The sequence below is a fragment of the Octodon degus genome, unplaced genomic scaffold, assembly GCF_000260255.1.
Source record: "Octodon degus isolate 3935 unplaced genomic scaffold, OctDeg1.0 scaffold00214, whole genome shotgun sequence".
NCBI lineage: Eukaryota > Metazoa > Chordata > Mammalia > Rodentia > Octodontidae > Octodon > Octodon degus.
The window spans coordinates 1,679,890-1,694,067 of record NW_004524790.1 but is presented as its reverse complement, the minus strand read 5'-3'; the positions used below and the strand labels follow the sequence as shown (position 1 = coordinate 1,694,067).

At 49.7% G+C, this 14,178-nt stretch overlaps 1 protein-coding gene and 1 long non-coding RNA gene across 2 annotated transcripts in view; one reads left to right on the top strand and one right to left on the bottom strand.

Annotated features, from left to right (window-relative positions):
• Window positions 1–6,580: 6,580 nt before the first annotated feature.
• Window positions 6,581–9,728, bottom strand: Clec4g (C-type lectin domain family 4 member G). Its single transcript, XM_004644942.2, has 9 exons — window positions 9,619–9,728; window positions 9,292–9,384; window positions 9,114–9,167; window positions 8,886–8,948; window positions 8,389–8,493; window positions 8,034–8,123; window positions 7,703–7,851; window positions 7,492–7,607; window positions 6,581–7,068 (listed from the first exon to the last, which is right to left on the bottom strand). Exons 1-9 carry the CDS (start codon window positions 9,671–9,673, stop codon window positions 6,930–6,932), a joined length of 864 nt encoding a protein of 287 aa, XP_004644999.1. The 5' UTR covers window positions 9,674–9,728; the 3' UTR covers window positions 6,581–6,929.
• The window catches only part of LOC111813693, a 12,336-nt gene continuing 6,610 nt past the window's right edge, over window positions 8,453–14,178 (top strand). The window contains exons 1-2 of the long non-coding RNA XR_002818878.1: window positions 8,453–8,540; window positions 10,078–10,202. This is a non-coding gene — a long non-coding RNA (uncharacterized LOC111813693). The remainder of the gene's footprint in view (window positions 8,541–10,077; window positions 10,203–14,178) is intronic.

Sequence of the window (14,178 nt, the reverse complement as noted above, 5' to 3'; positions counted from 1 at the left end):
CCTCCTCCCACCCTCCTTCCAGCCTCCAGGCTCCCTGGACTCAGGAAGTGCTGCCCCTGCTGGACACACACGGTCACTGCTCCCACTAAGGGCCCCACTGTGATGTGCGAAGGCTGTGAGGTCCTGGCCCCAGCTTTCCCATGCAAAGCCTCAGTTTCCTCATCTGTAAAGTGGGACGAAGCCCAGCTCTGTCACACAGCTCTTGTGCCATGAAACACCCAGCATAGTGCCGGAGGCTCTAATAGATGGGGCATTTCCCGAGATATTTCTGGAAGGACAGCTCTCTTGTAATTAAGCACCGCCTTACTCAAAGGCTGGTAGGGGAAATAAACCAAAGTCCCTGAAGCCTGCAAGGACCCATGTGGCTGGCACCTCCCCCCAGCAACCACACGGTGTGCTTGTTTATTCATTTGTCCACCTCCTACTAAGATAGGAGTTCCAGGGGCCAGGGCGTCTCTGTGGTCACCTCTGTGTCCTCAGCCTGTGGCTCAGGGTGTGACATACCCTCTGAGTAGACGTCCACTCTGCATAGGTGGCATATGGAAGCTACAAGAAGTTACCACTGGTTTTAAGAAGTTACCACAGGGCCCACTATGTAGTTAAAGCTGGACTCGAAGGCTGGCCTTGAACTTGAGATGATCCTCCTGCCTCAGCCTCCTTAGTGCTGGAATGACAGGTGTGTACCAACACCCCCAGCTACCACAATTTTAGTGGCTTAAAACAACATAGATTTGTGTTCTGCTATGGGCCTCCCTAGGCCAATCCAGGACAGGCAGGGCTAGTCTCTCCTGAAGGCTCCAGGGGAGAATCTGTGTCCTGCCTGTTTTACCTCCTAGAGGCAACCAACTGCCCTCTTCGGGTCATGGTTCCTTTCTCAGCAGGCCAGCAGGAAGCATCTCCAGTCTGTGTCTCGGACTTTCCCACCTGTCATGCTTAAGGACCCGTGGCGATGTTGGACAATCCAAGATCATCCCGAATCTCAAAGTCCTTTGGCCACCAGAGCCCACACATTCACTGGTTTCAGGGAGTAGGGTGGGGGCACCATTTGGGGGAGGTGCTAGCAAGTTGCTCGCAGACCCTAGGAGGCAGACACTGTTTTCATGCCCACTTGGGGCCCAAGCTCACCCAGTGAGGCACCAGAAAGCACAGGCTTTCTCTTGGCACGTGCCCAGCCTGCTGGGTCAGGCCATCTGTGCCGCGCTGTGGGACATGGGAGGGGCAGGCGTTGGGGCCATGAGGAGGGTTAGGGGCTGGTGCTCCCCGGGAAAGGGCTGCTGAGGGCTGGGGAGGGCGTGGGCTGTCTCTGATTTGGAGGGGTCTCAGGGGCTTCCCCAGAGGCCTCAGCCTTTCCTCAAAGAAGATCTGGGGATCTGAGGGGGTTTCCTGGGATTAGGAGGAAAGAGGCAGGAGACTGGCCAGGTCAGGCTGCTCTATCTTGAGGTCATTTCCCTGGAAGCTGGGGTGACAGTGCGGCTGGGGCATCCAGGAAGCCCAGGCCGGGCTCCAAGTTCTCTGTGATCTGCTGACTTAGCCTGAGAGCAAGAACACGGGGTCACTTGGGGGCTGGTGGGGACAGCAGGAAGGTGGTTCCGTGGACCTCCAGACCTTGCTGTCTACCTTCTCTGAGGAAGACCCCACTTTCCCTCCCCAAGCCCAGCACGGGGCACCCCCTCTTCCATCCCCATCACTACCTCCTCTCCCTGCCACACTGAAAGCCCCAGGAGGGCAGCTGCCACCACCCGAACCCCAACATTCATTAGCACAACTGTCTTTTTTGTTTGTTTTGTATTTTTAGGGAAGGGTGTTCAGGGTCTCACTACTAGATCGGACTCTGGTGATCCGCCTGTTTACAGCCTTCCAAGAGCTGGGATTACAGGCATGTACTACCATGCCCAGTCTCAATCACCATCTCAGCATGCCCTGGGGACAGGGCTGGCACAGCAGACCCAGGGACTGAACCCCTGACCCCTGCACCTGCTTGCAGGCATTTTAATCTGTTGAGCTATTTGGCCAGCCCTATTAGCACAACTCTCAAGCACTCAGAAAAAGTTGGTCCTGGTATGGACAACCCATGCCTAGATACTTGTTTTTATTAGCACTTATTAAATGTTCAGACGGTTGGATTTTATTTCATTTATTTTTTATGTATTTAGTACAGGGTCTACAGGGTCTCACTATGGAGATCAGACTCATAGTGATCCTCCTGTTTTCAGCCTCCCAAGCACTGGGATTGCAAGCATGCACCACCATACCCAGTGTCAGTCACTGTGTCAGCTCACGGACATGGAGGGCAGCGGCATGGCATGCTGGGTATTGAACCCCAGCCGCTGCACTCTGCCTAAGCAGGAGCTTTAATCCACTGAGCTATCTGGCCAGCCCCAAAACGATTGGATTTTAATGTGGTATTTTTATGCATGTGTGCATTTCAATAACATCCATCCTCCCATTCCCTTTCCCTCGAATAGTCTCCGATTCCACATCTTAAGCAGAATGTGTCATGCTTATCTTTTGGAGTGTCTCACTTTGCTTAGCATGCTGACCTTTAGTCCTATCCACCTGCCTACAAGTGGCATGACTGTGTTCTGTATGGCGGAATAGCCCTTTATCTGTCCCACATAAGCATGCCGTTTTCTCTAACCATGCATCTGTTGATGGGCGAGTATGCTGGTTCTAGATCCTGGCTATTGCTAGTGTGAGTTGGGCCACAACGATGGGGCATAAGCAGGTAGCCCTAGAGAGTGCTGATTTTGATTCCTTCAGGGATATACCAAGGAGTGGCACAGCTCGATGAAGTGCCACCTCTCTTTGAGGGTTTTTGAGGTGGCTCCATAGTGGTTTCCGCAGTGGCAGTGCTAACTGAATTCCCGCCAGCAGTCTTGGAAGTGTCCTCCTGATATTTATTGCTTTGTGACGGTAGCCATTCTAGATGGCCACCATGCCTAGATCCTACAGGTGGTGTCTCCTGTAACTGTCATATCACAGAGCTACTCACGCATCCACGCTTCTAACAGCCCCACAATCTATCTTAATACCTTGTGGCATTTCAAAATAAGGTGCAGGTTTATTTGAACCAATGTGAAGAATAGGCATAGATTACTGAGGCCAAGAATAAGTATTGCGTTATAGTTTGGACCTGAAATATGTCCCAAAGCTTATGGCCTATGGCACCATTGGGAGGTGGTATAAACCTTAGGGGATGGGGTCTAGTAGTAGGTCACCAGGTATGTGCTTTTGAGGGGTATATTTTGTCCCTGAGCCCTCCTCCTTTCTCACCTTCTTTTTTTTTTTTCTTTCTGCCAGAAAACAAACAGCTCTGCTTCACTAAGGCTTTCTGCCACGGTGCTTGGGTTTGTCCCAGGTCAAAGGAGAGACCAAGAGACCATGGACTGAACTCTTGAAACTGGAAACCAGGACAAATCTTCCCTCCATGAAGGTGATTTCCTCAGGCGTCTGTTCACATCAATTGGAAGTGGGCCAACACGATTACTGCTTCCAACGTGGTGTCCCAGGGGATTGGGTTTTTATGGATTATCATGGAAGAAGGGTTTCAGATGTCACTCAGTTGTACAGCTCTTGCCTAGCATACATGAGGCACTGAGCTCCACACCCAGCAGGCAGCCCAGCCCAGTCCAGCCAGGCCAAGCAGACCAAACCAAGCTAAACCAAGCCAAACAAAAACAAACCAAGCCAAGAGCAAGAAAGAAGGCATAGCATACCCAGCAAGCCAGAACAGCACCAGATGCTGACTGGTCTTCAGCCACTTGTGATAAACTCTTCAGGTAAGAAGAGTCATCAACAGGAAATGGTTCCAGTGGGGTTATTCTTATCATCACGGCATTAGGGAATCTACAGAAACTGCCTTGCTAGGTGCAAAGGATCTAAATTACTTTGGTCTCATGCCCCGTGTTTTGTTTTTTCTATCTTAGATCAGACTCATAGTGATCCTCCTGTTTACAGCTTCCCAAGAGCTGGGATTACAGGCATGAGCCACCACGCCCAGTCTCAATTGCCATCTCAGTGCTCCCCGGGGGGCAGGGCTGGCACAGCAGGCTCAGGGATCGAACCCCCGGCCCCTGTGCCTGCTTGCAGGTGCTTTAATCTGCTGAGCTATTTGGCCGGCCCATGCCTCGTGCTTTACCAAGGCTAAAGAATTTTGGGACCTAATTGTCATGGCACTGAAGATCCTTCCTCACATAAAACTGCCCCTTGCTATGAGAGATTTTCTCTCCATCCTCGCTCCTGGCTGGCCAGTCTTCTTGATCTGCGTGGTCCTTGGCGTGGAGATGGTGAGAGATGCTGGCACTTTGCGAGGGGAGGAGACTGGGGGTGCTGCCCGTGAAAGAGAGTAAGGTGATTCTCATGAATTCCCGGGTAGGTCCTAGTTCACATAAGATGGTTGTTATAAAAGAACAAGAACAGCTTCTCCCTACTTTTTCTGACTTCATGTCCCCCCATGATCCCTTCCTCTTGTACATTCTTCTACCCCAAAGCCCCCCACCATGATGCAGTGCAGTCCAGAGGTCTTAGAAGAGTCAGTGACATGTTTGGATTTTGAGCCTCCAAATCCATATGCTAAATAAACCTCCTAATGAAAGATTTAGCCTCAGGCATTGTGCTTCAGAAATTTTTTTTTTTTAAATTTAAATTCACACCACACATGTAATGCTGAAAGTACCCAGAGATGAAAGACTATGTCCTATAAAACTGCACGTGCATGGAACTTTGCAAAAGGCAAGTCCAACTGGAAGCAATTCATGATGGTCCAGGGCAGGGATGGGGTTGGGATTGACTGCAAGCATGTGCGGTTTTAAGGGACGATAGACCTGTTCAATGTCTCACATGGTGTTGTCCCTTCTTCCTGCTTTGTGCTGTCCTAGCCAAGTAGCCTGGGGGCTCCAAGCAGCCCTTCATTCTGGAACTACAATCTGCTGGCCTGTCACTCTCCTCAGTTGGGCTTCCCAGACTCCAGAACTGTGAGCAAACTCAACTTCTGTTCTCTAAATTACTGAGTTGCAAGTCCTTTGTTACTGCAACGCAAAACAGACTAAGGCATCACACCGATTTGCATCAGTGCTCCACTAGTAATAGCTCAGATTGGAAACAGCCCAAATGTCACCAACAGGTCTGATGGTTTAGAAGTACAATGTCCCTCAAATATCTGGAAGGATCATGGGGGTGCAATAGCTGACTTATAAGGAGGTGGGGCCCGCTAAGAAGTGGTCATAGGGAATGTGACCTGGAAGCTGTATTCATTTTTTGAGGGTGGGGGGTAAAATCCTGACCTCAAGCGTGCCACGTAGGCACCATGCTGCTGAGCTGCATCCCTGGCTAGAGGGTGTATTCTTGTCCCCAGCTTCTCCCTTCTCCTTCTGCTTCCTGGCTGCCATGGCATGAGCAGTTTTCTTCCTCTAGGCCCCTCTGCCGCCCTCTTTCTACCTTGGATCAGACTGAAATGCAAGCTAAAAGTGAAGCTCTCTGTCAAATCATGGGTGTTGGGCCTCATGGCAGGAAAGTGACTCAGATTAGGTGAGCTGAGAAGTGAATTGTGTATGGCCACACGATGGAATATGACTTTGTAATAAAAAGTAGATTGCCGATTCACACCACGCATGTAATGCTGAAAGTACCCAGAGGTGAAAGACTATGTCCTGTAAAACTGCATGTGCATGGAACTTTGCAAAAGGCAAGTCCAACTGGAAGCAATTCATGATGGTCCAGGGCAGGGATGGGGTTGGGATTGACTACAAGCATGTGCGGTTTTAAGGGATGATAGACCTGTTCAATGTCTCACATGGTGTTGTCCCTTCTTCCTGCTTTGTGCTGTCCTAGCCAAGTAGCCTGGGGGCTCCAAGCAGCCCTTCATTCTGGAACTACAATCTGCTGGCCTGTCACTCTCCTCAGTTGGACTTGTCTCCCTTGGAAATTCTCAGAGAAACCCCAGGATGCAAGCAGGAATCTTTGGGAGTGCAGGGTGAATTCAGATCAAAAGTCCCAGTTGTTGGAGCCAGGCTCTGTGAAACCTACACCCATATAGAAGGTCAGCCACATCTGTCCTGAGATGCTTTCCTGGTTGTCCCACTTTGTGGTCACAGGAAGTAGGTGCAGTGGGCTAAAGAGAACGCCCTATAGATCAGGGAACTCCAGGGTCTTGTCTGGGTCGCCTGTCCTCGCTGTAGCAGGTGACAGACTTAAGGCACAGGGCCAGTGCCTCAGAATCTCACTACAGTGTGGCTCCCACAAATGCCTGTGTGTCACTCCCTCATGAATTCCTCCACTAAGCCACTGGCCAGAATCTTCTGCCCAGCTACATTCTTCTTGCCCATCTTCTCCATATGGCTTTGTAATAAAAAGTCCCAGGGCAAGCATCGGGTATGGCCAATTCCTGTGTCCCCAGCCCACTTGGACTAAGTCATGTTCTAGGGGCTGCTAGGAAATTGTGCAAAGTGGGCAAGTGCTCCTGTCTTGAGATCCTCTGGCTTAGCGGGTCTGGGCAGGGGGCATGATGGGACCACAAGGTTATCTACAGAGTCGGGAATCACTTCCAGGTACTAGAGCACCTCTGCAGACACAGGAGTTTATATCAATTTCTCAAACATTTATTGATGCCTCAGAAATCCAGGAAACAAATAGCTCCATCCACCAGTTTCCTGACTGAGGCTACAAAGAGGTGCGGTTGGATGACACAGGTGCAGGAGCAAGGATTTTGGAGCTGGTAGAAGTCAAGTCAGAATATAGGGGCTATCAGTCAGGTTGGAGCAGAGGCCTCTGGTCCCAGGCCCTAAGCAGGGCTGGGTTACACCGAGGGGGTTCTCAGTAGTGAGAGGGAAAAATCTTGGTGTGCATTCTAGGAGCATGCGCAGCTTCTGAGGCACTATCCGCGGTGGGCGTGGCGAGGCGGTGGGTGTGGGGAGGTGGTGAGCAGGGTCCTCTCAGCAGCTGCGTCTTTTTTCGCAGATCCAACCGTCTCGCTCGCTACCACAGGGCGCATCGTTCCACAGCCCGGAGTGAAGCATCATGACGCAGTCCTCTCGTCCCCAGGAGTCGTTGGGCTCTCCTGTGTTCCAGTGGCTGTGACGATAGCAAGAGGGCGTTGCTGGGTGTCTGGGCTGAGGTGGACTTGGGATCCAGCCTTCCTCCCTAGGGCCTAGCCTGTTGATTGTTTCGACACCCGGAGGTCTAAAATGAACACGCACCTGGGGAATACAGACCTTTTTCAGGCAACATGTGCAGTAGTTATGTTTACTTTCCCTGGGGGGAGTTAGTGCAGGTACAGAACACACCTTAATTCCGATTTTCATCCTTCCTCTCTCCCTTCCTCTTTCTCTTGATCCCCTTCCCATTTGAGAAAGACTGATCTCCCTACATCCAATTATTTATCTTTTATTTTACTATTTATATTTTGGGTTTCTCATATACAGGAAGCCATGTGCTATTTAAGTGTGTGATTTATTGCATTTAACATTATGGTCTCCCCAGAAGCCTCTTCCTCACCTGAAGCTGATCTGGACTCCGTCCACCCACTGATAGCCCTGGATCCGGCCTGCCCTGCGCACAGCCCTCAGGCCCAGCCAGTAGCCGCGGCCTCGCGTGTGGCGAATAAGGAAGCTCTGAATGCAATGGAGAGCGGAGTGAGCCCGCGCACCCGGGCCGCGCCTGGGCGGGTGAGCCCTGCTGCTCTCTGCTTTGCCCCAGCAGGGCCCACCTGCTCATCTAGGTCGCCGATGATCACCAGGTGCGCAGCGTTGCCCGCGCAGTTTTGCTGAGCCTCCGACCATGAAGCTTGGGCCTCTGAGAAGTAGTAACAGAAGCCCCGGAAGGGCAGCCACGACGCGGGACACTGCTCGCAGGAGCCTGCGGAGGCGAGGATCAGAGAGCTGAGCAAATGGAGAAAGGGACGGTTGGAACCACCCCTCCAGGGGTGGGGCCAGAACTAGAACCAGGCCCAGGCCGAAGGGCGGGGCCGGAGGGGTGGGGGATCATCGAGGCCATCCCCAGGCAGGGGCCACGCATCCCTCCCTCTGCCTCTTGCTCACTATTCTCGAGCTTGGCGGCCTCCAGCGCCCGGAACAGCTCATTGCGGATGTTCTCGCGGTCCCTGCTCGCTGTAGCCAAGTCCTGGGTCACTGCAGAGTCAGAGCATTGGACACTTTAGCTAGAGTGAGGATCAGGAACAGAGTCACAACTCTGTAGGGCTAAAAATCTAGGCCCCGGGTTAGCTCTCCTCTGAGGTCAGGGCTCCAGTAGGAGGTCAAGGTCAGGACAGTTGTGTGGGCTGCGAGCAGGAGTTGTGGAAGAGGGCGGAGGTCAGGAACCTTAGGGATCACAGGGCAGAACCGGAGTCACGACTGTGACCACAGCCAAGGTATCAGGGCCACGTCCGGTCCTCACCGCGCAGACTCAGCTCTTCCAGAGCGCTTTTCTGCTGCATCAGATTCACCTGCGCCTCCCGCAGCTCCGCCAGGGCCGCCTGCAGCTCTGCCTGCGTCGCGTTGCCTAAGAAGGGGTCGGAGGTTTACGTCACTTAGCATCGCGGTCTCAAGGTGCGTCCGTCTTCCTAGACGTGACTCAGATTTATCCGGTCTTATGGCAGAAACCCAAGGGATCATTTAAATAGTAAAATAAAGGTTGGGAATGGGAACCAGGGAGACAGATCTTTTGCAGTTTGAGAAGGGGCCAGGGGATGGGGACGGGGAAAGGAGATGGAAACGGAACGGTATGTTGTGTCCGAGCACACACCCCCTCCCCCGGGCATGTAATCATTACGTGCTGTAAACACGGGCGAATATAAAAAGGAAGCGTTGGTGAGATGGGGGACCCTGCACCAGCAGACTTCCTCAGCCCACTTGCCGAGTCCCCTACTCCCACTGCCCTGGCTGAAGTCTCACAGCAGTTCTCGTAGGCTCCGACTTCTCCCTTCAAGGCACCCAGGGCCACCGTCTGCTCCGAAGCTGGAATAACAATCCCCACGTGTAGCGCACAGCTGGTCACCTAAGGGGACTCAGGGGACACCTTCCCCAGCCCGGGCCCTACTCCGGGACTCATTCGTGGTCCTGTGTGCATCGCGGGCGCTCCATCCCCGCATACCCCGGCATACCGGTCCCTTCTGCTCTCACCGTTTGTCCTCAGCAGGTCCTGGTGGCCAGTCAGCACCCGGGACTCTGTCGAGGCTGCGGGGAGAAGGTCACGCAGGCAGGCCAGGGAACCCTCCCCTCGCCGAGGGATGCACACAGGAGGTGCTTGCAAGCCCTCGGGACACAAGCACACCTCTCCCCACGAAAGGGGGTCACTCACCTTTGGACATGAGGATGCTCAGAATAAGAACCCACAGCACGGTGACCACTAGGACGGCAAGGGCCAGGAAGAAAACCCTGCGCCCCCAGTGCCCTAGAACACAGGTGGACCAGTGGCCTGAGTCTTGGGCTGAGGTGTAGGGCCACTAAGTAACTGGCCTACCATCACACAGCCTTCAAGCGGCGGGCATGTTGTGCACCCAGCCTACAGGGCTCCAATACTCTGGTGCTTCTCCTGCACCCATTTCCTGGGTGCCCCTCTGTTTCAGACCCCAGATACTTGGGCAGAGGGACCCAAGGGCTCAAGGAGGCAGTCCCCAGCGCATACCTGTGGGGACTGCCACGAGACTGCTGTCCCACTGGCTGAATGTGACTGTGTCCATGGTGCCGCAGGCGTCCGGCCTGGGCAGAGGTCTGTCTTTAGCTCCCCGGCCCACCCTGGCTCCACCCTCTTCCTTCCCATTTCCTTGGCTTTCCTCATGCCTGGCAGGAACCCATTCACTGACCAATCACTGAGCTGGACCCTTGCTGGGCCGGACACGGCTGGAGGTGCGGCATTCTCGCTACCCCTGGCCTCCAGCTCTCCTTTTATGCTGCGGGCATTAATGCTTAGGTGGGCCTTCCACAACCAGAGCTGAGCTGATTCAGTTCAGCTGGGTATTACAAATTGACCATTAGTTAATCTACCACACAAGCCAAGTTACTCAGGACCCTGCTGGATCCTGAGAGAGTCCCTCAGGTGCAGCCTCCCCAGCCAGTCCAGCGGCCTTTTTCAATTTCTCCACAGATGCCTTCCAGAAACAGTGTTTGGTGGGACCTGAACTCAGTCCTTGTTGGTCAGAAGGGAAACAGGCAATGGTTGAGGTGGCTAACTGAGCCACTGGATTCCACTACTGGATGGTGGGTAGATGGGTGTGTACGATTTCTAGAAGCCTGAGCTTTCTTCCATATGTAGAGAGGGGATCCATGGTGGGGTCTTCCTCCAAGGGACAGTGTAATAAAGAAACAAGATTGTGGGCATCAAACCTAGCACCTTCTGAGGCACATGCACATCTTAGTTCCTGCTAGTCAGGAGGCTGAGGCAGGAGAGTCATTAGAGCCCAGGAGTTTGAGGCCAGCCTGGGCAGCAAAATGAGACCCTATCTCAAAAACCAAACAAACACACTGAATGTTCATGCATTCTTTTTTTTTAATATTTATTTATTTTTATTTATTACATTTATTTATTGTGTATGTGTGTGGCCAGCTCAGCCCACCAGGGGGCGGGTCTGGCTGGCATGTGGTGCTGGGGATCGAACCGGGGTCCCTGTGCTTTGCCAAGCTTGTTTCAAGTAGGTGCTTTAGACCACTGAGCCATCTCTTCAGCCCCTGTTCATGCATTCTTTCAGCAAATATCAAACACCTGCCATGTGCCAGTCATTCCTTTGAGATTTGGGGCTGTGTCAGTGAGAAAAACAAGGACACTTCTTCCTCATGGCTACTAACATTTTAGTGAGTGTGGTAGTGGACTAAATAGAATAGATGTAATTTATTTATTATTTTATTTTATTATTATTTTCATTTATGTATTTGGTATAGGGTCTCACTATGCAGCTTGGACTCATAGTGATCCTCCTGTTTTCAGCCTCCCTAGCACTGGGATTACAGGCACGTGTCACCATGTCCAGACTTGGTCACCCGATCAGCAGACCCAGGGCAGCATGTGGTGCCAAGGATCAAACCCCAGCCCCTGTGCTTGCCTAAGTCAGTGCTTAGTCCACTGAGCTATCTTGCTGGCCCTTAAACATTGTATCTTTACTGAGCAAGGACAGACTCTTGTCATTATTCCCTAAACAATACAATCTACCCACTATGTGCATTGTGCTTCCATTGTGTTAGATGTTACAGGAAATCTAGAAGGGACTCAAAGGATTTGGGAGGAGGTGTGTAGGCTGGAGGCAAGTACTGCCTTAATTTATGATCAGGGACTTGGCTCCCTGGAGAGATTTATTCTGGATCCCAGGCCCTTAGCCCATCTCCTTTGGTTTCAGAGGGGCAACTGTATGTATCCATCCATACTGAAGGAGCTGTTCCTTCAGTCAGAAAAGTGCCCACTGCTGTTTTGACTGTGTCTCTCCATCCTGTCCCCATGTCCCTGCTCTCTTCCCTGACAGCCACTAATCTTTATGTTATTAGGTTGACTCATATTTTCTTTGTTTTTAAAAATATATTTGGTATAGGATCTATAGGGTCTCAATGCACAGATTGGACTCCCAGTGAGTCTCCTGTTTTTAGCCTCCCAAGTGCTGGGATTACAGGCACACGCCACTACAGCCAGTCTCAGTCACTGTCTCAGCGTGCCCCGGAGATGGGGCTGGCATGGCATGTGGTGCCAGGGATTGAAGTCCGGTCCCTGTGCTTTAAAGCAGACGCTTTAGTCCGCTGAGCTATCTGACTGGCCCTTGACTCAGATTTTCTGGACATGGTTGGCACAGTGTCTGACTTTTTAAATCTCTTCTTTCAGTTGGTGGAATTATTTTACAATTCATTCATATTTCAGTATCAATAATTCCTTCTTTTAGAATGCTGAGTAGTGCTTGGTTGTGCATTTGGACCACAGTTGCTTATACATTGATAGATGTTTGGGTTGTTTCCAAGAAAAATGATGAACTGGGCACAGTGGTGCAACTCTAGCCTATCATCTCAGTTCTTCAGAAGGCTGATGCAGGAGGGTTGCAAGTTCAAGGGTAGCCTGGACAACTAAGACTCTGGCTCAAAATTTTTTAAAGTTGGGGAATGTAGCTCAGTAATAAAGTGCCCCTAGGTTTGACACCCGGTACCTTAAAAAAGCAATCATGAGCATTTATGTACAAGCCTTTGCTTGGATTTATGTATTTATCTTTAAAATAAATACCTAGCAATGTATTGTAGGGATCTGTTCATCTCTTGGTGTGATCCCCAGGTGTACCCTGGGGAGAAACAGCAGCAGGAATGAGTAAGAGATAGACAAGGAGACAGGGGCTGGGTCAGGGTGTGGCTGAGCTGCCTGGTTGTCTAGATGACCCCTGAACAATAGTAAGAGCCTTTATTTATACTTTTACAAAAAATTTAAAAAACCTCATTAATAATTGTAGAAAAAGTATATCAAGTTAAATGGCACATTAAAAGGTGGGTAGTTTTAAGGATTGCTGAGGTTCACTTGCACATGGGATGTTCTCCAAAATATGCCACATATTAGCACATGGCACATAGTTAAATAAATGCAAAGAACTGAAATGATCCCATGCATATTATCTGACCATAGTGCAGTGAAACTGGAAATTATTGACAAAAGAAACTGCAAAAACTCCATAAGGACATTGAAACTAAGTAACACCCTATTGAACAATCAGTGGGTCACATATGAGATTAAAGAAGAAATTAAAAAATATTTACAATCAAACAGAAATACAGACACAACCTGACAGAACCCGTGTGATGCAATGAAAGCTGTTATAAGAGGGAATTTGAGAGCAGTAAATACTCACATTAAGGAAACAGAATGAGCCCAAATAAATAGTCTTATGCTGGACCTCAGGCTCCTAGAAGAAGAAGTCAAACCCAAAGCCCAAAGAAGGCAGGAAATTACAAAGATCAGAGCAGAAGTGAAGGCAATGGAGACTAAGAACACAATACAAAGAATTAATGAGTCAAAGAGTTGGTTCTTTGAAATAACAAATAAAATTGATAAACTCCTAGCCAACTTTATTCAAAAAATGAAAGAAAAAATTCAAATTCATGCACCAGGAATGAAAAGGGCAAAATCACTACAGACCCTATAGAAATTCAGAAGATCATCAATACCTGTTTCCCAAATCTTTACTTTCACAGGATGGAAAACACAGAGGAAATGGACAAACTCCTAGATACGTACCAACTATCAAAGCTGAATCAAGAACATATAAAAATTCTGGATAACACAATATCAGTTAATGAAATTGCAAATGTAATAAAAAAAAATCTACCAACAAAAAAAAGTCCAGGTCCTCATGGACTCACAACTGAATTCTACAAGCAATTTAAAGATTTAATGCCAACTCTTCTCAAACTCTTCAATGAAACTGAAAGGAAAGCAATTCTTCCAAACTAATTCCTGGAGACAAGTATTACTCTGATACTAAACCTGAGAAGGATCCAACTAAAAAAGAATTACAGGCCAATCTCCCTAATGAACACAGATGCAAAAAACCTTTGTTATGGTTTGTGTATCTTGTCCCCCTAAAGCCTCATGCAGTCTTGGGGCAGCTTATGGAGTTTGTGAGTGATTACTGTGGGTGTGGATGGTGCACCCACCCTGGGGCAGGTAATTTGCATTACAATGTAAGGCAGGAAGAGACGCTAGCCGCCTGAGCTGCTGGTACTCCTCATTTTGGCTCCTGCTCTTTGCTGCTGCCATGAAAGGTTGCTCTCTGCCTTGTGCCGCTCTGCCTTGGACCCAGCTGAATATGGACTGAAACCTGCAGAGCTAAATAATCCTTGGTGTGATTATTTCCTTCCTTCCTTCATTTTGAGTGTCGGGTATTTGTCCCAGCAATGAGAGAAGAGTAACTAAGACATCCTTAATAGAATATTAGCAAACAAAATGCAGCAAGTGGTCAAGATTATACAGTGGTCCCTCACTTGTCATGGAGGTTACGTTCCAGACAGAACAGATATACGTGAAAATCAACGAAGTAGCAGCATTATACTTATTTTAATATTTACATACATTTTAAAGCTTTATAAACCCCACACTCTTAAAAACCTTTCCCACACTTTAACATCAGTTATTTTTATTTAAAAAAAAATAAAAACAATGGTACAAAAATCTCAAAACAAGACTTTAGGAGAGTAACAATGGTTAGTACATTGTGTATTGTTACTGCCAAAG